This window comes from Aythya marila, assembly GCF_965140915.1.
Source record: "Aythya marila genome assembly, chromosome: 2".
In the NCBI taxonomy this organism is placed as follows: domain Eukaryota; kingdom Metazoa; phylum Chordata; class Aves; order Anseriformes; family Anatidae; genus Aythya; species Aythya marila.
This window is the reverse complement of record NC_139043.1, coordinates 37,142,392-37,165,788: the sequence shown is the minus strand read 5'-3', so window position 1 is coordinate 37,165,788 and position 23,397 is coordinate 37,142,392. Positions and strand designations below refer to the sequence as shown.

At 35.4% G+C, this 23,397-nt stretch overlaps 1 protein-coding gene across 3 annotated transcripts in view; it reads left to right on the top strand.

The window, feature by feature from the left end:
* Positions 1-23,168, top strand: part of ANKRD28 (ankyrin repeat domain 28) — a 117,273-nt gene extending 94,105 nt beyond the window's left edge. Inside the window, exons 15-29 of one of the 3 annotated variants that reach the window (XM_082753979.1) lie at positions 4,751-4,862; positions 5,538-5,564; positions 5,914-5,988; positions 7,283-7,484; positions 9,176-9,263; positions 9,669-9,786; positions 10,400-10,619; positions 11,998-12,085; positions 12,182-12,265; positions 12,789-12,934; positions 13,117-13,199; positions 13,334-13,416; positions 15,749-15,840; positions 19,621-22,129; positions 22,842-23,168. In XM_082753979.1, the coding sequence (XP_082610105.1) occupies positions 4,751-4,862; positions 5,538-5,564; positions 5,914-5,988; positions 7,283-7,484; positions 9,176-9,263; positions 9,669-9,786; positions 10,400-10,619; positions 11,998-12,085; positions 12,182-12,265; positions 12,789-12,934; positions 13,117-13,199; positions 13,334-13,416; positions 15,749-15,840; positions 19,621-19,907 (1,705 nt within the window). In that variant the 3' untranslated portion in view covers positions 19,908-22,129; positions 22,842-23,168. Of the gene's footprint in view, positions 1-4,750; positions 4,863-5,537; positions 5,565-5,913; positions 5,989-7,282; positions 7,485-9,175; positions 9,264-9,668; positions 9,787-10,399; positions 10,620-11,997; positions 12,086-12,181; positions 12,266-12,788; positions 12,935-13,116; positions 13,200-13,333; positions 13,417-15,748; positions 15,841-19,620; positions 22,382-22,841 lie in introns of those variants that run through there. The other 2 variants (XM_082753981.1, XM_082753980.1) reach the window with 2 other exon arrangements.
* Positions 23,169-23,397: the final 229 nt, after the last annotated feature.

The window sequence follows — 23,397 nt, the reverse complement described above, 5'->3', positions numbered from 1 at the left end:
TTTTTAGTGCCATATCATCGTATTTTAATACAGCACTCTTAAAAAGATGGGGTAGCCATTGGAATGAGGTGGTATGTAACTTGCAGATGGAGTTCTGAAGGATAAATAAAGAATATTTCCATTTAAATAATGTTTAAAATAAATGTAGACACAAATTTATAAACAAAATTGATATTTTTTACAAATATGATCAATTCCTACTGGAATTTGTTGAAACAGTACTTTAACTACCCTCTTAAAATTTGAGCTAGGATTAATTTTAGCTTCACATTTGCTGCGAAAACTTCCAAACTATAATGGTGTTTCAGATGGCATCATTTTGCCATCTGCCTTATAAAAGGGACAAGCATGAATGATGATGGCAATATAGCAGATCTTTAGAAGATAACTCAAAGAATTGTCTCTAGCAGCCTCACAATATTACTGTTCTGATGAACAGCTGGCTCTCTGCAAGACAGGCTGCAAAGCAGAATGGCCCGAGGAGAAGCTTTTTATGTTGATGCAGCAAGATGATTAGAAACAGCTGGAAAACCAGGACTACTCAGCTCATATTCAAAACAGGAAAGAAGCTAAAAATGATTGCTAAGTTGGAGTATAAAGCCTGGGAAAAAATATCAGGAAATGATCTATATAGAAATTCCTAGGATATTTATGTACGTTTTTGTAGTCTTTGTTCAGATATCTTTAAAGGCTGATTTTAGGGACAATGATGTTTTTTGCTGAAAATTGTTTTCCTGTTTGTGCCCGTTTGCAAATATTTCTTTGGTATCCTTTAACAAATATTTCAGATCTGGAAAATATGCTAGTACGCCTTATTTTGACAATATTGGAGAGGGAAAGATGATCACAGACTAAAATAAACTAAGCAGTGTGTTAGGGGAGAAGAAATGTCATCTTTCTATATTATAATTATTTAATAGAGAGTACACAGCTAAATAAATGGGAAATAAATTTAACTTATTTGGGCTGTCAGAAATTTTGCCAGATCTCCTTTTTTAGAGGCCTTTTGAGGACAGTTAAGTATTCAGATAATACAAAATTCATCTCCTTGCTGGATGAGAAGAAAGAGTTAAAAAAAAAAAAAAAAAAAACATTTGTTTTGCGTTGTAAAGAATGCTGCTGGAGAAGTTTCAGAAGACTGCTTTCTGCAGAGTATTCAGTGGATTAAGATTCCTGTGAACACACAAATGTAGAAAGTACACAAATATTGAAATCTAGATAGGTAAAGTCTATGTTCTATGTATTTTTGAGCCATGAATGTTAATATAAAATCACTTATTAAAATGAACAAAGTTAGATTGGCCAAATAAAATGTACGGACGGTAATTCTGATGTGATGGACCACATTGACTTGGCCTTTGGATTTTCAAAAAAATAATCAAGTTTGGATTTAAATTAAAAAAACAAAACACTGTCATTAACTAAATGAGAGCACACCTTGGCTTTGCTCCTCCTCTTCTCAACTTTGTAGAGAGGCAGAGTACTATGTAATTAGATACTTTCTTTGTTGATAGCTTTTCTTTTTTCAGCTTTTTACCCCTTCCATTTTCACCCACCTGGATTTTTGCTTTCAGCCTTTGACTTGATCTCCAGTGAAGATCTCAGCTTTCACACAAGAAGGGTGATTTTCCAGCCACGTGTCTTCAGTGAGGACTTTTTAGATTCACAGACAGCATTTCTTTTGGAAGAAATGGTGGTCACTGTCTAGTGTAGTGAGAATACTCCTCTACTTTTCCAAGGTGACAGTAGAAGACCGTCAGCAAATAGAATGAAAAAGCAAATGTCATGTCTGCACTTCAACAAACTGCTGTTGTTGCTTGTGAAGTTATTGGGCTTTGGACCCATTACAGTAATCTTACATTGAAATGAATTTCCATGTCATCACAGCCACTACTGGGTCTCATTCTGATGTTGATCTTGCACTTGCACTGTTCCGTCTGTTGACTCCAGGCCCTTCCTTGAAAGCTCCTTTAGAAAGATTTCTGATATTTCAGGGTCATGCTGTCATCCCTCAGGAGATGACTCCTCTGGTAGAATTTCTGCCTGTGTTTCTCCAAGGTTTGAATGATCAAGTTTCCTCTTTTAAGAATAGATCAGAGGTCATATTAGGATTTCTGCCTCTCAAATCTAAAACTGATGTATTCTTCTGCAAGTTTTTCACAACAGCACAGCCTAGCTTTATCATACAAATGTTGGGGGTTTTTTGTGTGTGTGTGTTGTTTTTTGTTTTGTTTTGTGTTTTTTTTTTGTCTTTCTCTCAATTTCCTTTGAGATAAATGGGAAATAGAAATCTCATAGTGTCAGTCTATCTAACTGACCCATTTGGAACTACAGGTAACGGTAATCTGTGAAACCTGTAGATAAGCTGTGCTAATGAAGAAAGATTCCAAGCTGGATCTGCCAAGATTTTTTTCAGCTTCACATCTCTTTTACTGAACTGATGCAGAAGTATTTCATAACGCCAAAAAAGGAGAGAGGATGATGACCTGTTGTACACTTCAGAAAACCAAATGGTTTCACCAGCATGTTCAGATTCATCATAGTGACTTGCTATAAACATCTCTGCATTCCAAGGGCATGTCTTCATGCTTCTTGATCTACGGAATCCATCTTTCCATCTGTCATACAACGTATGTGTTGAGTACAATGTAGCTTAACTTAAGAGTGTTCCTCAACTGTTATCAAGGCAAGGTTCTCCTGACCAGATTTCACCACAGCACCAACAGTCCTAACCCAAATGTTTTAACAAACCATTTTAGAAAGACTGGAATGTCACCCTCCCTGTCTGGACATCTGGCTGATGAAGGAACTGTACAGAGGTTGGGTCTCTTCAGACTTTCACTTCAGAGATTTTGTTCAGTTCTCATTCAGTCTCTGGAAGCCATTCTATTGCAAGATGTGTTCCAAGTTGTAAGAGAGATTGTAGCATTTAAATATACAATTACCACCGCAGTGATGTTTTTCTTCTGTTTTAGTCACGGAGCAGTAAATAGCTTCACGGTAGACTACTTCAAACACTTAAATCTCACTCCACTCTGGACACGTGGTACCTGTGCTGCTTGGTGGTCCTCTTCTGAATGGTTAGGTGGTCCTTTCAGTGGCAAGATGATCTACCCATTTCATTCTTCTATTTGCTGTGTGGTAACAGGTAATCCCTCACAGGCAGAGATCACTTGTGGAAATCATGGATATCTCAGGGTGAAAGGGCCAGACATTTCTTACCAGTATTCTGGAGCTCAGAGCTGTATAGAATACGTGTGGAGCTTTCTGGTCTTCTCTTCAGAAATACTGTGCCCAGGTCTCAACAGAAACTCCAATCACAGTGTACAACGTTGATAAATGGCACATCATATATTCTCTCTTTCTCTGCTGGAAGCAAATCATCCAATCTTTCAGTATACCAGCAGGTGGCTTTAATCAATTCAGCTTTGCTGGACGCTAAGTGGGAGATCAAGTCCAGTGATCTGAAGTTCAGCTGCTTCTTGTGAAGAACCAGACAGTCTGTTCTCACATTAGGCAGGGTCATGAATTTGGCTCGTTCTTGGTTCTGTTACATAATTAAGATGTATGCGCCTCTTCCCAGATCCTGAAGGTCCTGATTAAGGTAGGACATGGGGAGACTTTTACAATCCTACATGTTTGACAGATTTAGCATGAGAATCATCTTCATCTGTCAATAAGAAGTCTGTAATCCGTCTTTCTTTCCTGCTTTGTTAATTCTGAATTTCCAGAGGCTTTGTAGAATGATGATCTTGCTTAGTTGCACACCTCACCACATGGATGTTTGGAAGCCCTTATTGTCCTCTCATGAGCAAGTTCCCAAATAACGTGATGAGACTCTAGGACTGTTTTTTTTTTTTCTCACTGGTCTCTATCTTATCCTGAAGCTCTTGAAGCTGAGATTGGATGTGTACAGTAGTTTAGTTTAAGCCAACTTCCTTCCTCATTTTGTTGCTTCAGAGTTCTCATTCTCATTGTTTTTAAGCTCTGCAAAACGTTGGTTAAAGTGTAGACAACATAAAACTATGAATGAGTAGGGTTGTTGGTTGGAATCATTTAGTGTGCACTTGTGGAGTCTCTCTTAAAAACCAGAAAAATAGTAATCGTTCTTTAAGAGAGGGAGCTGACATTAATACCCTGTTTTTCATCCTTCTGGCTTGAGTGTCTGTAGCTGAAACTGGTGATCATGTTCTGCCTTACAGCATCATGTAACAAGAGTACGAAATGATTAGGATATGAGTATGTCAACAACTAAGTGTGTTTACTATATATAAGTATATATATATATAAATCAATAAATTAGTGTCTGGTAGTGGAATAGAGTCTGTGATTCTATTGGACTGTGTATCCTGAGGAACTCGTCTGTTTTTTCTCTTCCTTCTGTGTTAAGTACAGAAAAGCATACTGATATATCGTGGAAAATACAGACATAATAATCATTTATATTAACAAAGGTCTCTACAATCTTATTAGCTAGGAGGAAGATAGCCATGGAATATTAGTTTTAGCCAAGTCAGCGGATTTAGAGGATTCAGCATTCACACAGAGAAGGATTCTTCCAGATTTTGGAAGCGTTGTGATTGACCTTAACACTTGGTGTACTAAGGAGTTTGTTAGTCAATATTGTATATTAAATCAGTGTTCTTGTTGGCTGCATTCTATTTTCCAGTTTAATTGGAATGATTTATCACTTACTGTAAACTTGAAATTCAACATTTAGATATATGGTTGCATATTTCAATTTAAATAGGTGCCTGGAATACTTGCTAAGAAATGATGCCAATCCAGGGATCCGAGACAAGCAAGGATACAATGCAGTTCACTATTCTGCTGCTTATGGTCATCGCTTATGTCTTGAATTGGTAAGAAAACATTACAGATGAAAGCTGTAACAGCTGTTCTTACAGAGCATGATGCAGAGGCCAGGGCATTTCTCCTTCTTCATTCTTCACCTCTTAGCTTAGGTTGATAGTATTTTTTGTCCCCTGTGATAGTAAATATTTAAGCTCTTGTTACTCTTGAAATAGAGGCAAGGTGAGGAGCTGAGATTGTAGATACCAATTAAAAAAGATAATAAATTCCGAGATGAAGAGATAACACTGGTTGAGGATATGGGATATTAGTTTTGCTGTGTTTTTAATTTAGGATACACTGCTAATTGTGTTCTTGATGGCTGAAGTAGAATAACCACAGGAATCCCACTGAGGAATATTAAGAAATTTCACAAATGTCATCTGAAGGAGCAAATTAAAATGTAGGGAAAAGCTGTAAAGTAAGGGTGTCTTACAGTTCACGTAATGCTGAGTTCTTACAGTAATTAATGGCCATACAATAGAATTGTAGATAATAATAAGGCCTCAGGGTAGTTTTTGATGGATCCCTTTGCTTTTGTATGGGATCAAAGAACATAACATATATGTTATTTGATGCGAAATGATTTTATATTTTCTGTGTTGTACAACTTAATATTTTAATACAAATTATACTTTCCTATCCAAGTGTATTAAAATATGACTTCTGAATGTTTTTAATTGCAGATTGCGAGTGAAACGCCTCTAGATGTTGTAAGTGTGTATGATTTCTCACTGTTAAAATACAATACAGAAAAAGGGAGCATGTCGTTTTAAAAATACTGGTGCTTATTTTTAGACTTATTCAACCATTTCTTCAATGCCTAGATGTATTACTTAATTTCAATCGCAATTTAGATTCAATTGCAGTAGTTGCAAATCAAACTCTTTAAAAGATCAAAACTGATATATAGAATTCCTAAAGAAGCTGTAGTCCTATATTTTTCTTTCTAATGGTCTTTTTTATTTTTCAATATGTGTATGCTGGAAATAATAGCAATTACTGATGAACGTTTTTAAAGGGGGAGGGATTTTTTCACTCACTCAGGCTTTCTCTTTTAAGCTAATGGAAACATCAGGTACTGACATGCTGAATGATTCAGACAACAGAGCACCTATAAGCCCACTGCATTTAGCTGTAAGTATTTCATTCTTCAGTGATGTTAGCTCATCTAATTGCAGACAGGATAATTTTGATTTGTTCTGGTTTTTGTTTATTTGTTTATTGTTTATTTTGTTCTTAAATAACCCAGTAATAATAAATTAAACCTGAAAAATAAATATGTGATATTCCTAAATGAGCTATACAGGTTGATTTTCGCATTTCACTTGAAACTTGCTACATGGAACAGCCTTCATTTGGAATCTCATAATTAAGATTTATGTTATAACTTATATTAAAGAAACTTTTAGAAAACTTCTATAAGTAATGATTTATTATTATTATTATTATTTTTTACCATCGTTTATTATGAAAGATGTTTGTCTATAGTACTTTGAGGAAACTTGCAAAAATAGTAGAAGAAGAGGCAAACTGGTGAAACTGTCTATAGAAATGTGTATTGAAAAACAGAGTAATCAGCTCAATATGTGGCTTTGATCTTTTCACTGGACTCCCAGCAATGGAAAATACGTCCTTTCTCAGCGTACTTTCTGAAAATAGCCCAAGTCTCATGCAGTACATATATTGCTATATATATGACAAAGGGAAAAGTAATCTAATACTGCTAAATGAATGGAGTTAAAGAGTCTATTGCTGGAAATGAGTTTTGTCTGGGGACAGAGGTTACATATCCCTGAGTAGAAACTCAAAGTTTATTATGGAAACTATAAAACCATAGCTGCAGATATTTATTTTTGTTACTATCTTTGATGCTCTGTCTTGACACATACCAGCAGAGTATTGTCTATGTTTTGGTTTGGTTTTGATTCTTATATGTCTATTCTGATCTCTTGATGTTTCATTTGCTAATTACCTTCTGCTTTTACCAGCTATGGTTACTGTAGCTATTTGTATTGCATTTTTTATCTTCAAAATTTTAGACTTTTTCTGTTTTAGTATTTTGTTTAAAAAAATAACAGGAATTAGTTATATTTGCATGTGCTTGTCACATGCAATAATGTAACTAGCATAAACAATGAAACCTGCAGTATTCAAAATACTGGTGGCTGTACAAATAGGAGACGGGGACAATTTTCTGAAAGTACTTTGTTGCTGATTGAAAGCATGAAATGAAAGAACACCACCTTCCTGCTGAAATTATTTTTGAAAGTAGTTGTTACTATTTTGTAACTACTTACGTGCTGTATCAGGAGCTCTTCTACATGTTAAAACAAAAATATTGTCTTCACAGTTTCATTTATATAATCCTGGTAAGAAGTGGGGAAAATGTGAAGGACAGGAAACCTGAAGATTTTTTTTATTCTCTTAGGCCTACCATGGCCACCATCAAGCTCTGGAGGTGCTGGTACAGTCGCTGCTGGACCTTGATGTGAGGAATAACAATGGAAGGACACCATTGGATCTTGCTGCCTTCAAGGGACACGTGGAATGTGTAGATGTGCTCATTAATCAAGGAGCATCAATCTTAGTGAAAGATTATGTTGTAAAGAGAACCCCAATACATGCTGCAGGTATGTGCTAACTGATAAACTCTAAAATTTGGGCTTCTGAAATGGATCATCTTCATATTTAGAAGTCTTTATTTTTAATATTCTAAGAAATAGTGTTTAGGAATGGATAATGACTTTTTTTAAGTTACAGTTAAGGTACAGACTCAGACCTATATGGTTAATTTAAGGTATAGATTCACCCCATATTCACCCCATAAATCATTCCAACTTGAGGAGTGCTGTTCCATTCCACTCTCTAAACAGGTACAGACAATGGTTTAGATTGGAAGGGACCTTTAAAAATCTAGTTCCAACCCATGGCGTTGTCCTTTTCCATTCAACTAGCAAGGCTAGTTGTACTGACAGGTGTCAAAGATGTGTTCTTGTTTCACTCCTCATCTTTCACGCAGCCCAAATTTAGATACGTGAGCTGTGTTGCCTGTCTTGGCAGTAAAATGCTTCTAAAAATGACTGGAGTCTTGGAAAATTCTATCAGTTTGCAAAGAGACATGAAAACTGTGCTTTGTCTTTTCCATGTTTTTAAATCACACCTTGCTGCATGTTTTCAAATAACAGCAATCCTTTGCAGTATTTTCTCACTGCCTTTCCTAGAAACCATCTTTAAATTTACTTTCTCAAAGTCTGGCATTCATGCCTTATTCTCATTTTTTCCTGTCTTTGAAAATAGGCTTATTTAAATTGACATTTAGTTATGATGTTACAGAAATGTCTCAGTAAAAAGAGCATTATGTGCAAAGCATCATTATTCTAACTGCTTCATTTGTTCAGCTTTGAGCACAAGCTATTTTACTTAGCTCCTCCTAACTTCTGTTACCATTTCTGTCAACTGGAGAGTCACGAATTGTCACTGTTCTTACGTGGACTGAATAGAGCAGCTGTGTGCCAGAGATACTTTCTCTTCCAACAAGCATTCATTTGTCTTTCATGAGTTGCATTTAAATGTGGTTTCTCATTTGTTTTCTTTCTTTCCTTCTTTCTTTCTTTCCTTCTTTCTTTCTTTCCTTCTTTCTTTCTTTCCTTCTTTCTTTCTTTCCTTCTTTCTTTCTTTCTTTCTTTCTTTCTTTCTTTCTTTCTTTCTTTCTTTCTTTCTTTCTTTCTTTCTTTCTTTCTTTCTTTCTTTCTTTCTTTCTTTCTTTCTTTCTTTTTCTTTCTTTTTTTTCTTTCTTTTTAAACTACTTGGTTAATCCTTCTGCACACTGTTTCCTTCCCCTTCTTTCTAAATGTGATTTCAGTTAACATTTCATAACTATGCACATGTCTATGCGTGCTAACAAAACCCACATATGATTGGCTAGGTATGTGTTTGCTTGTTTTAAGGCACAGGTAGAAGTTGTGCTAATGATTATATTTGATTATTCCTTCTTGTGGACATTGCATACATGTAAGCATATACATATGGCTAAATGTGTGCAACTTCATTGGTAAGTGAAAAACAAATACCTGCTAGGAATTGACAGTTGAAATCGATTCTCTGTAATATTGTATAATCTAGAAATAATAATATGATTTCTAAAATCATTTTTGAGTGTTCATATTTTTGCTTTTGATTTATGTTAAAACAATGATAACGCTGTACACTGTGTTCTGAAGTTACTGGGCTTTAGTATTTAGAACTTTAGAAGTTACAATTCTATTTGAGCTGCGTACTCAAAGGCAATTAATGTTAAACTTACTTTAATGATATTTTACAGCTACAAATGGTCACTCAGAATGTTTACGACTATTGATAGGAAATGCAGAGCCACAGAATGCAGTGGACATTCAAGACGGAAATGGACAGTAAGTTTAAAAGATACATTCTATTCTTCAGAAGTTACTGCATTTTATAACATGCAGTAAACTAAATAGTATTTTACATCAGTGATTTTTCACGTGTTACTTTTGAAGGAGATGATATGTGAACTAGGACAAATGAGAGTGCATATTTTGCTATACACAGTTTTGGCAGTGAAAAATAGCCTGTTCAGTCTTATCCTAGTAACTTAAGCAGGAATTCTGAATTAGTGGAAATTAATTTATTTTCTTGAATCTAGTGGCATTCTTGGAGTGAAGGTATAGTGCTAGAGAAGCTTACTGATGGTCTAAATTTTACAAGTGTTCTTTAGAAGGATAGAAGTTGTTATATTTCAGCTGAGTCCTGTTAAATTTCCATGTAGATTTCACTTCATTTCACTCTCTGTGTAGGACTCCTCTGATGTTGTCAGTTCTCAATGGGCACACCGACTGCGTTTATTCACTCCTTAACAAAGGAGCAAATGTAGATGCCAAAGACAAGTGGGGAAGGACTGCATTGCACAGAGGGGTAAGAGAATATTCCTTTTCTGTCCTTTCTAGTATTATACGTAGTAATTTCAAATACAGATTTAGTCTGTAGCGTTAATGAATTTCTCATTGTTTTCATCATGCCAATCTTAGCTTTCAGTTGCTTTTTTAGTTGCTTTCAAGGCTAGCTGTTGCTTTTTGCCACATACCCTAAAAATTCTGTTGGGCTTCCTGAGTCCCTTGATCCTGCTATAAATTGTTGACTGGTATCAAAGTACAGTTTTGTCATGGGGTGTGGGTTGTATTAATGGGAGGAAGAAAATCAGAAAATTATGATGTATGCTATAGGCTAAACAGATTTGTTTTTTTTTTTAAATTTGTGCCATATAAGATAACTGAATGAGCCCTGAAGATTTGTAGTTTAATCAGTATTATTCCAAGAAATCATCCTGTCGTGAATATAATAACACATTGCCATTTTTCCAACAGAATGGCTGTTTCAAGAAATAAAAATAATTGCGCTTATTTTGTTATTACTTGAAAAATCTAAGACATTACCTGTAGTTGTTTGCTGTAGTTATGCAGCTTAGCTCTCTCTCTATGTGAATATTTGCAAATATGCTATTTCATCTCTCTCTCTCTCTCTCTCTCAGGCAGTTACTGGGCACGAGGAATGTGTGGAAGCATTGCTTCAACATGGTGCTAAGTCCTTATTACGAGACTGCAGGGGGCGGACCCCTATACACTTGTCAGCTGCATGTGGACATATAGGTGTTCTAGGAGCTCTCTTGCAGTCAGCTACATCTGTGGATGCAGTACCTGCAATAGCAGACAATCACGGCTACACATCGCTGCACTGGGCCTGTTATAATGGTAAACATGAAAGCAATCTTCTTCGCTTTAGAAGCATCTCGGGGGGAACTGACTTGTCATTTTTGTTTTTATATTAGTTCCAGAACAGCATAATCGCCACATAATTATAACTTCCTCTTCAATGAATTAAGTGTTGACAGTGTTTTCACTTCAAATCTTATATGGAATATGAAGTTAAATGTCAGAATTCTCACAAAATTAATAAAAGAAGCCAACAGATTGAGGGAAAAGTTACGGAACAAAACAATGCTGTTGGGTACAGTGGTGTACCTATGACAGGACTGGGAAATCATTTCATTAATAAAGATTTGCAATCTACTAACTTGGCTAACTTATTCATGGAGGCACTGGTCATTTAAGGACAACTTTAATGTTGGCTAATGTTGGCTAATACATTTGTATATATTTTATTGTATTCTGCAGTTAGTCATGCAGTTAGTCATATTAACTGTAATTAATGAAGACAAGTGACAGAAGGAAGTTGTATATACAAATAGGTCTGAAATCCTAATACAGAAAGCATCTTTTTAACTTAACTAAGCAAAGTTAAATTGTAATCAAAATGGTGAGAAGAAGTACTCAGGTGCTTTTTGGTTTTGTTTTGTATATATATATATATATATATATTGCAAAGTAACCTGTTCTGATGTTCTTTTATTCTTATCTTCCTGGAAAGAAAGTTATTCATCAATTATAGAATTATGAAGTGTACATATAAGTCTTATGGCTTGATCCATTTTCAAGAGTGACCACAGTGTCTGAATAAAACAGAATTGAAATATTCTCGATTTACAGAATGAAAATTTACAGAACTTGTGAAAATGCAAATCTTCAGATGATGCTGATTGGTGAACTAATCTTCACTGCATATATGCAGCGAAGGTCAAACAAATGTTTATAATTTTTATCTACCTATGTAGAATTTTGAGAATAATACTATGATAGGTTGAACATGTTATTTTTAAGCTGTTGCTGTGACTGTTGACTTAGTTTTTCTTCAGATTTACCAAAACAGTGGAAAAAATGGTAGAGTGCCTCTACCTCATATGGTAGAGACACTTTCATTTACACTTAGTGGTGAATGTACAGAAGAGTTTGATAGATGAAGATGTAAAGAACTAAATTGAATGTTCTGCATGTTCTTCAGACAGCGTGAGATCCCTTTAAATTTCACAGAGTTCATGGTGTTAAATAATCACTTTGATTTTCTGGATTCTAAAAATGCTCTAGTTTCTAAACATAGGCCTCTCAAATATATAGCCTTTGTGTCTAAAGCTTTCAAATTAAACATTGCTCAATCTAATTTAGATAAATAAATAAATATAAATAAATAGATATTTTCCCTTTTTTATAATACCTAACTTTACATTTTCTTTAGGTCATGACAGTTGTGTAGAGCTCCTCCTGGAACAGGAAGTTTTCCAGAAAATGGAGGGAAATTCTTTCAGTCCGTTGCATTGTGCTGTGTAAGGAAGAGCAAAATTATTCTTTATAGATTTCATCACAGTATTTAACAAAAGATTTATCATTCTGTAAATAACAGTCTGTTTAATTCTTTATAGGATAAATGACAATGAAGGTGCTGCAGAAATGTTAATTGATACACTAGGTGCTGGTATTGTAAATTCAACAGATTCAAAAGGAAGGTAAGTATGCATCTGTGTAATGAAAAAATGTACATAATGGTTGCATCGACTGCTAAATTCTATCATTGTTTTGTTTTTAATTGCTCTTAGATTAATTAGTTCTTCCCCTGTTTTTATTCTTTGAAGATTTTTTTATTCTGTGCTAGAAATTTTAGAATTATTATATTTTTAAATCCTGTTCTGATTCAGTAAACTTAAATAGGCTTTTTGTTGTGTAGACAAGTTCAGGAATGCTTAAAATTGCATTCCTTTGGGGGTAGTATTTAATGTGTATTTCTTTTTCTGAATCAAATAATATCTGTAGTATAAACTTATTATTTTAAACTACATAGATAATAAAGTGACATGTGTGAAACTCGAAGGTGTTTATTATCTAAAGGCACCAGTCACAACTCTAGCAATACTGATACTAAATGATCAACTGCCCCATTTTTGTACCTGCACAATCACAGTCAGTATGGCTCTTTGTATGAATTAGAAAGCCAAGCTGAACATAACCCGGTTGTCTTTTGATTTATTGCAGGACTCCTCTTCATGCAGCAGCTTTTACAGATCATGTTGAGTGTCTACAGCTTCTGCTCAGTCACAACGCTCAAGTAAATGCTGTAGATGCTTCGGGGAAAACACCTTTAATGATGGCTGCAGAAAATGGGCAGACAAATACAGTTGGTAAAGGGAAATTTGTATGCATTTCTGCTACATTTGTTAGTCTTACTGCAGATAAAGTTGCCTAATAGTTATGTTATTGTGGTTATATTTTGTCAAAATAACACTTTCATTTTGCACAAGTATAAGTTCTTAAAACTTTGCAGAATGTGCTTTTAGTTGATACAAATCTTTATTTCCCCCAGAGGTGCTGGTTAGCAGTGCTAAGGCTGATCTGACTTTGCAAGACAGTTCTAAGAACACAGCACTCCATTTGGCTTGCAGCAAGGTGCGTGCATAGTCTCACTTCATCAACGCTGAGCTTTGTGTTATCAAGTGTTTGCAAATAATAACTTTGAAAAGGCATTCAAAGCTATTTTTGAAGAGTATTTGTTATATGACAAATGTTTGTTCTGTATTAAGGGTCATGAAACTAGTGCCTTGTTAATACTGGAGAAGATTACAGATAGAAACCTCATCAATGCCACCAACGCAGCCTTGCAAACGTATGTATCAGCAGTGAGTGTTTTTTCAGATTACTTTTCGGTGTGTTTCTGTTAAAACCAGTAACTTGCTCATAAAGTGGAATTTTTTTTTTCCCCAAATTGGTTTAATTTTGGTTGAATTGCTTAATACAAAGAGTTGAGCCAACTCAAATTGAAAAGGTGTCTCATTCAAACTTAAAGTTCAAATTTTAGCTGAGTAAAAACAACAGTGAGTAAATCTTAAGTTACTGTGATTCAGGGAATCCTGTGTGGATTTACTGCAATCCAGTGACATTACCTGTATTCCAATATTGCTGTTTTACAAATTATCTAAATTTTAATTAAAATTCCCTTGAGTTAAACTTACTAGAGTCATATTAAGATTTGCTCTTCAAAGCTAGTTATTTTAAAACAAACAAACAAAAAAAACTAGCTGAAGTATGCTTTTATTCTTCCGCATGCTTTCTGTTAGTAACAGATGTTTTACTGAGATGGAAGACTTTATTTTCTATTTAGAATATATATATATAAATAATACTATTTATATAGTATTATCTATACTACAGAAATCTACAGAAATGCTTTCTGAAGACTTACGATCAAGTAGAATTAAGCCCATTTAGTCCAATTATAGAGAAAGCTTAAAAATGTATACATAATACTGTGTAATGTATTTCAGGACAGGCTATTAAAATGACTCGTCTGCATTTTTTTCCTTTTTTAAGACTGGATCTGTATTATAGTTAATATCTGACACCTGATATGTAGCTGAGTTATGCACATGAATTGTTAGACTGCTTTCATAATACAATCATATAGGCCATTTGGGAAAGAAAACTTCTGAAACTTTTTAGTAACTAGAGTATTTTTCTGGCCTTGCATCCCTTCTGCAATCTGTCATGTTCAAACTCCTACAGTTTCACCAACTATTCAGAGATCAGCTTGAACCTAAGGAGTTAAGATAATAAGACTTTCCTTCTTGTGCTCTTGCTGCTCACTGTGGTGCACCTCAGGCAGCAAGAAATATGCAGAAAGCAGGAAGGGGATTGATTGCCCCATTCCTGGCTTGAACAGGAATATCTAGAGAGAAGGAAAAGCTAAATTGAGATGGGAATAGAAGTGGGAAAGTATACTACCACAGGCTCATCTAATTCCACCCACGTGCCTTGGCTCATATAGTCCGATCAACAGATGTTGTGGGGAAAAATAGGTACATATTCACACCTCCATATAATGTTTATGTAAATTTCAAGATTTTAATAGTTGTTTAAAATGTTACTGGTTTAGCAAATGTTTTTCAGTACCTAAACTGGCTATGGTCTAAACAGCTTTCATTATAAACAGTGTCCTTCCTACTTTGTGGCAAGATGAGCATTGCAATTGCTGGCTCTATGTGAAAATGATTTTTTACATTTTTCATTGTATCAGTGGCGTGCAGTAGTTCTTGAATTTTAATACTTTAACATAAGCACCATAGATACAGCTTCTCCTATTTGTGTCTTCTGCATTTCTATTCTCTAAGTGAGGCACTTGTTTTTGAATCAAAATAGATTTCAGTTAATTCAAACAATTTTAAGAACCTCAAAACGAATGAAGAGCAATATAAAGCAGAGTGGAAATAAGCTGATTATTCTGTTTCCTGCTGAGTGATGGCAGGATCTATTTAAGCCAGGGGGAATCAGTTCTGAAAAACTGTTGCATTTGGGGAAGGTGTAATTAGAATAGTTGAGGTAAAGCTATGCTTTCCTCGATAGATCGAGTCACCACAAAACAGAGTTATAGTTAATAGTCTGAGGTTTTGAAAAGTAATTTGTTTTTCTTCTCGCTTTGTGCATTATAAATTTTTCATCTCTAGTCACAATGGAACACAGCGGTTTCTAAAAGGCAGATTGATTAAGTGCCTCTGCATCCCTTAAAAGAATTTGTATGCAATAAAATGTGACTACCATGCTGCTGTTTGTATTTGAATGATTATTGCCAGTGACATACAGTAACTCTCAGATGAGACACTCACTGTTAAAATAGTGGGGGATTTATTAATAGCAAAGTGTATTTTTTTTCTAACTTTTTAATGTGATAAAGTGCATAAATAGGCACGTCATTTCTAGCAGCTACTTCCCCACAGTGTGTTTCCATAAAAAGAGAAGTGCACAATTATTTTTTTATAGTTTATTTGCAGTGAGAAAAGAGATTTGCAGTCTTTTTTTCTGATCCCGATTATTGTATATGCTGTATTTGGACAATGTGTAAATAACATAAAAATACTTCAATAATCATTTAACTAGATGCAACCTACCTTTGTTATTTATTATCTTGTTCTAAGTTTTATATACGAGTTTGCTTCCCTCCTCAGGCCTCTGCATGTTGCTGCTCGAAATGGACTAACGGTTGTAGTTCAAGAACTTTTAGGAAAGGGAGCAAGTGTACTTGCTGTAGATGAAAATGGTAAGAATAAATTTAACTTTGTTTCCCCATAAGGAACCATGGTTTTAAACTCAGCTCACTGAAAAGCAACAACCACTTGGAAATGTCATATAATACTTGCAGTAGGTTCCTCCATACAAAAAATGTTGTGTTGGTGATGGATCATTTCAGCAAAGCAGCAGAAGTGTAAGGAGAATGAAAGCTTTCAGAACAATACAGGTCATGGTATAGAAAGGTTTGGTTTAAATTTATGGTCAGATAATGTATATGCTATAAATACACTGGCTCCGGTGTACTGGAAGCAGAAAAACATAATACTCAAAGTGAAATAAAGCTTTCAGCTGTTAAGCTGGATTGAATTGCCATCCATTTTGTCAGGTGTTAGTATTGGTGTTAGTTTTTAAAAGCAAGTATGAATTACAGGTCCCAGTAACTGGGTCTCAAGTTACTGGCTCATTAAAGTTTTTTGTTACATAGGAGTAAGAAAAAGTAACTGCTTTATCAAAGAGAATAAATTCTGTAGCTTATAAGGACAAAAGAAAAGGGGATCTATTGACTTCTTATTTGCATATTTTCACATCTGTGGTCCTCCAAAACTGTGCTATTAAGAGATTATTCTCCTGTTCTTATGCTACGCTCCAATATGCCTTTAAAATGAAAGCAGTAGCTGATTTTTTTTTGCATGTTTGTTTTCCTCCCAGAAAGGATGTGTCTGATTAACAGTTCTGATTAGATTTCCATTTTGAAAAGATTTTCCTTTCTTGAGGTTTACTGTGATTTTCGTTTTACAGTGTTTCTCAAGTTATACTGCTTATAGTGATTTGAAGACCATTCCTCCCCTAAAATAGGGTATACAGGGGAAACTGCTAAATTAAATGCCCTAAAGCGAAAAGATGGGAAAACACTGTTTTTGGTTTTTGCTTCTCATCACAAGTGTGCTAATTGGAGACATTTATTTTTTTTGGTGGACTTTTCATGTGTAGCCAGTCAGTTCAATGATAGAGCAGACCTTTGACATAACAGAGAAATAAGTTGTTTGCCACAGAAGTCCCATTTCTCTGGCAGCTTGGGGATCCAACTGTAACGTGTTAAACTTCTTTTAATTCTGCTAATATTTTAAATCTTAAAACTACTCTGAGTGCTACCTACCCTAGTTCCCCTCTGTGGTTCCTAGCATTTCTTTCTAGTAGCAATTCCTTTGTTTATAAAATCTTAAGAGGCCTTGAGTATATTGCTAATGAATTCTCCATCTCTCAGGTGAATGTGCCAGCTTAAAGTTCAGTGTAGACAGAGTGATTAATACTTTGAGCTGGGAGAGAACAAGCGAAATATTTATGGGATTTATCAGTTTACCTATTTTACCTGTCATTGTACATATTTCTTAATTCTTAGAAGTATTAGTGTATCAGCAGTTTGCTAAACCCGTTGCAAAAGTTTTCTTGATTTTTATAGTATACCTTTCATATTAAATGGAAAAGATGGTGGTAGCCAGGCTGTGTGTTAGGTCTGCTTGTCTTGGATTTTCACATCTACTGCTGGAGTTAAAGTGTTTCTAAAGCAAAAAGAAAAAATATGGCTACATTATTTATTTGATACTAATAATGCATAAATATGGACAAACTTAGGTTGCTTTTTAATTATTGTTATTATTAGAAAGGATGGAAAGAGTATGATTCCTTCCTTTTTGAGGGCAGGAGGGTGAAAGCTATCTGCTTAGCAAAACTAACTGAAGAAATAGGCAAAGAAATAGGCACTGGGATGTTGTGCATCAGTATTGATGTTCTCTAACATAGGTCAGATAAAAGATCTGCCACACAAGCTTAACGTTTCAGGTAGAACTAGATAAAATTGGAGGTAAGTTTCAGTTATTTTCCATGGCAGTGTGTCTTGATGTATAGAATATGTAGCTAGCAGGATCTTAGCTTGGTATGGAGTGGGCAATCTTTGAGACTGACCCTTTCTATAAAGGCTGCACTGAGGTGTGGTGTGTTTTTTGTTATTGCTTGCTTGTTCCTGTTGTTTTTTGTTCTTTTCAGTTTACAAGCAAAATTTATCCATCTTTACTAGCGTATCTATCTATTTGTGTGAAACTACTTAATAGCCCTCTGCTGCTGTATCTGAGCTACAGAAAATTACTTGACTAAAAAAAAAGAGCTTTTAAAAAGGAAACTAGCTTTACTCCAATTCTCCACATTGTAATAGCTCTATATTTTAAATCATAGCACTTCTGTTACAGAGCATCTCTTAATGCGGTGAGAACGCTTGTGAGAGGTTTAAGAACGAATGTCTTTGGAAAAAATGTCATCTTCCTAGTTCTCAAAGGATTACTTGGAACTGAAACAACAAATTATCTGTGCGTTATGCTTCCCAGACATAGTCATGCTGAGGGTTCATTCGTATTTCTGTACCAGTTCTCACTGAAGTATTTCAGTTCTTTTCCCATGGTTCCAAGATTGTCTTGACGAAAGTTTGCCATCAACTGCATCTGAAGAAAGTATATTGAATTTTACATTATTTATGCAAGTTTACCTCTCTTGAAAGAAATTACTACCTTTTTCTTTCATTTGTTACCAGCCAAAGTTTTATTTTTGGTCATTTAGTCAACTTTTCAAGGTTTTGATTTTTTGTTTTTGTTTTTCACTATTTAACTTAACAGGCTAGCTAGATTTTCTGGCACTCTTTGTGTCTTATTAGTGTGCATTAGTCTTATTAGGACTTATAAGAGGTTTATGCCATTTTCTGGATTCTTCATTGCCATGCTCATTGGCCTATCAGTGCTTTAAAAGTAAAAAAGTAGAAAAGAGAAGAGAAAAATGTGACTAGTTCTTTTCAAGAAAGAAAAGAACCAGCTCTGGGGAGACCTTCTACCGGCCTTCCAACACCTAAAGGGGGCCTACAGAAAAGCTGGGGAGGGACTCTTTGTCAGGGAGGGTAGTGACAGGACAAGGGGTAATGGCTTTAAACTAAAAGAGGGGAGGTTTAGATTAAATATAAGGAGGAAATTCATCGCTGTGAGGGTGATGAGGCACTGGCGCAGGTTGCCTAGAGAAGCCGTGGATGCCCCATCCCTGGAGGTGTCCAAGGCCAGGCTGGATGGGGCTTTGGGCAGCCTGGGCTGGTGGGAGGTGTCCCTGCCATGGCGGGGGGTTGGAACCAGATGATCTTTAAGGGCCCTTCCAACCCAAACCATTCTGTGATCCAAGTTTTCCTTTGCTCATATGCCAGTTTGTATTTGAGGTCTTCTCCTGTTTTCTGGAAGAAGTTTTTCTTGTAAATGCCTACCAGATGACTCATGTCTCAGATGACTTTCTTCTCTTTCCCAAGTGTAAGACTTCATTCAGTTTATCTCAAGAACTTTCTTTGCACTAACCACATTAATAAAAATGTGATTTTCCTGTAGGCGCCTTCATGGAAACTTTGAAATCCCAGGGGAAGGAGCAGCTCTGCACTTGGGCAGGGAAAGCACTGGTCTTGAGGCCACGTTCAGCACACAAGCTCCATTTTATGTTGTGCTAGAACGCTGTATGATAGTGATTTTTTTTTTTCCCTAAAGGTACAAGAATATTCAAGATCTTAGCAAGAAGCAATCTTTAAAAATAAAACAGCCCACTAACCTCTGGGATGTTTTTGTAACTAAAATATTTTTTAAAAATACAAGCTGATAATGCGTTTAATTTTGTTTTATTTTAAACAGTGCAGAGTTAAGCAATGTAAAATATTTTCGGAGCTGAAAGATGACATGATCTTGGAAAAATTGTCTTTTTGTTTTAACTGATGGTTGTATTTTTCCTTGGCTTCCAGGTTACACACCAGCTTTGGCCTGTGCACCCAATAAGGACGTTGCTGATTGCCTAGCTCTCATCCTGTCCACGATGATGCCTGTTTCATCAAGCAGCACATTGCCTTCATTTACATTCAATACCATAAATCATTACACCAACACCTCAAAAACTGTCACCTTCGATTCCTTGCCAGTCATGAGGAGTGACCATAGCTCTTATTGTACTTTCAACAATATTGGCAGGGAGGATGGCTACCCCTATACAGAAGAAGACGAACTCAATGACTCTGATTCTGAGACCTATTGAACGCTTTATTTTGTAGGTCTGAAGAGTGAACCCTAAAGCTGGAAAGTCAGCAGACTTGGGCTTTTGAAAAAAAAAAAAAAAAAAAAAAGCTGTCAGAATTTGAATACAAAAAGAAGACAGACCTTTGAGAAGATGTTTTTTATTGTGGTTGCATATAAAAAAAATCTGTGAGACTCTAGGAGGATTTTTAAGAGCATATTTTGCAGAAGAAGCATAAATTCTTGAATAAGTACTTGGAATCCATGGCAAAAAAAAAATAAAATAAAGAATGTCAAAACTGTTTTATTTAACTATTCTACCATTCAGTTTTTGGTGCCAGGAGTAATTTCTGCAGACTAGGCACCCTACTTGATGTAAATGATCGACATTATTGTACAACACAAAGGATGCTAGATTTAAATATTGTCAATAAAACTAAAACCATTTTGAAGGCAATAAATGAGTTTGGTACAGTAGGCATTGTTTGTGCTGCAAATTGCCAAAGGACCAAATAACTTAAAGATTTTTTTTAATTAAATACCTTTTTTGTGAAAACTGGAATGGGTTCTTTGAGAAGTTGTTTTAACCTTAATCACTTCTGGGAAAGAAGCTTAGATTTGGTTTTAAGTATTGATTTATTTTTTTTATCATCTAAAAGCCTTCCGACACTATTAAATGTACCATGAAAGAAAGGAGATGTATTTTTAAGTTTTGTTTTCTTTTTCTTTTAGATGAAATGAAAATGAACTTGTCGTACTTTTATAATACTAAAATTAAACCAGCTAACAAGGTGAAGTCAGGGTGAAAAATGTACAGTGTAATAAACAAGGGAAGGGGTGGGAGATGTGGGAGGGAAGCAGTAATTGTTGCACAGTTTTAGATTTTTTAACTTTTGGGTTTTGGATTGAGATTTTTTTAATTTAAAATACGTGAGCAACTTGGAAACTATGAAACTGCATAAAAAATTGAAATGAAATGTCTTGACAACCCTGTTGTGACTGAGAGTTCTTTTCAACAATTTGTCCACTTCCTTATATCATAAAATTGTACGTAAGATTCAAGCTGTATGTCCCTATCACTTTTTTGTTTTTAAAGTCCTGGAGTTACGAGGGAGGGGGAGGGGAAGGTGAATTTAAAAGTATATTTCCCTATTAGCAAAAAGTACAATGTCTGGTCTGTGGGAAGAGCTGTGTATCTTTGTTGTGCTCCATTTAGAAAGTGAACGGCGGAAACAGGTCCCTGTAATGTAGTTCAGACTTGCCCGAAGATTTTTTTTTTCTTTTAATTTATAACAGACTACTGTGTTTTTTTAATTGCCTGAAAAATGAAGAACTGACATAAGTAAGCTAAAGTTTCATCTGTTAAATATGAATATTTACTTTATTGGGCTCTGCTTTAACTATAACTGTTACTTTTCAAGTGAAATTGCTTATGTACATGCAAGAAACACTTGCATGTCCTGGTAAAGTACAAATAAATTACTACAAACTGATTCCAATTTCCTTTTTATCCTTTTTGTATTGTGAAACTGGAAATCTTTATGATATTGTAAATTATCAGCTGGTTTTCTGAACATAGTGTGGAAACATGGGACAATATTTTGATCTATTTGATAATTTTGTGGGTTTTTTTGAAGAATTAATGAGCATGTACATAGAAATAGTGACTGCTTGAATACTGTATTTACCTGCACTCTTTCAGTACTTCAAGATTCCTGTATATTTTGCGGAGTATAATAAAACCCAAATGTGAGTTCTACTAATGAATAATTTATTTGTATCTATTAAGCATTAATGGCAGAGTCTCTTTTGTTAAACTGTTAGAGTTTGTACAATCTACTTTACAAAGGCTTTGTAATTCTGAAGTGAAGGTGAGCCATTTGAATTTAAAGTAATCGTAAATGTTAAATTAATTTTTTCCACTAGGCTTCCTTTTATGTATTACTTTTCACCGTTTGTGCCTGCGTTCATTGTTTATATACCCAGTATGTTTGTCTTTGAACAGAATTAGATGACTTCAGGGAGATCGTGATTTCTCTTTTCTTCCCTCTGAACCTCTCAAAGTGCAGGGCTACGTGGGAGTGATGTACACGCCTCAGCCAAGATACTCAGAAGATCCGTGTTAGCCTGCCTTGAGATTCACTGCATCTATTTAAATACCAAGGTGGAAACAGCATGGATCCATTTCTCCTCATATTCTTGTGGAAAATCAGAATGCCAAGTTGCATCCATGTTATTTGAAAGGTAACTATCGAATATTTCTGTTAATGAAGCTGTCCAATTTTGGTTGTTCCAAACAAACTGTGTGATGATGTTAATAGGCTTTTGTTATCCGGGCTTGACTTCTATTTGACTTCAAGATGACCCGTTGTCTCAGCGTGTGCTGTCTGCTGCCATAGGACAGTTTATAGAAAGGACGCTCCTACCTTACTTGAAATATTAGCAAGGGAACAGAAACAGAACTATTCGTGTCTGCTGTGTGCCTGGATGACTGAGGGGGAAAAACTTGGAAGGTGTTGACTTGAAAGTTAGGTTCAAATATGGAATACAGACAAATGGAGAAAATAATGCTGCTAAACACCTGTATGTCAATCAGAAATTGAGCCTCCTGTAATTCATTGCTCCTCACATCTTGAGGAAAAAAACTTTTTCCGCCACATTAAATTACCTTATTTTTAGGTTAAAAAGAAGTTCTGTGAACTTTCTAGGGTTAAAGACTTGTGTTACAAACCACTAACTCCATGTAGGGATTCAGAGCTGCATGTATCTCATTAGAATTCATCCGGTGAACCTGTGGATTTCAGTTTGCCTTTGGTTGTTCCATGCTGCTGGTATAGGTAGGACAGTAACTGAGTAACTGTGCCTTGTAAGTGATAATTGGGACTATTGCTAGAATACGGTCTTATTCCAGAAATGGAACAAAGTTTGTTTAAAGAACATGTTTCCCTTGTTTCAGGCTACTTCATTAATGAGAAGTCAACAAACAGAAGGTGCCTTGTTGCTGAAAAACAAATAGTGCTGTCTGTAGTCAGAATGGCTGTTTTTCTGTTTGTGTTCATACCTGAATGGAGAGGCCTGTTTACTTCCAGGAAATGATGCTGGATCCCGTGTCCTTCAAAATAAGTCCTGCTTTTTTTGTTGTTGTTCTTCTACAGATTAATAAGGCATCATTACTGTTACAACCTTCATCCAAACAACCTCTTGGATTTTCACCAAGAGAAGGGCAGGGAGGCTTCGCTGGTCCACTGAAGCAAAGTATTAGAATAAAGGAAACCCTTTTTATGCTGGAAAAAAAAAAAAAAATGAATGGACTTAGGAATGAAAACAACAAGCTTGGATCAGCTTTTTGTGTTCTCTAACTTCTTTGAAACTTTATAGACTTTTCAGTTCTCAGGATAAATGTTCTGCAGGAGAAAATGCCAAGTTAGCACAGAACCCACCAGGCTGTGCTGTTACTTTTAGAGTGTACTGTGGTCATGTAAATGCTTGATGCTGTTACAAAGAAGAATCCA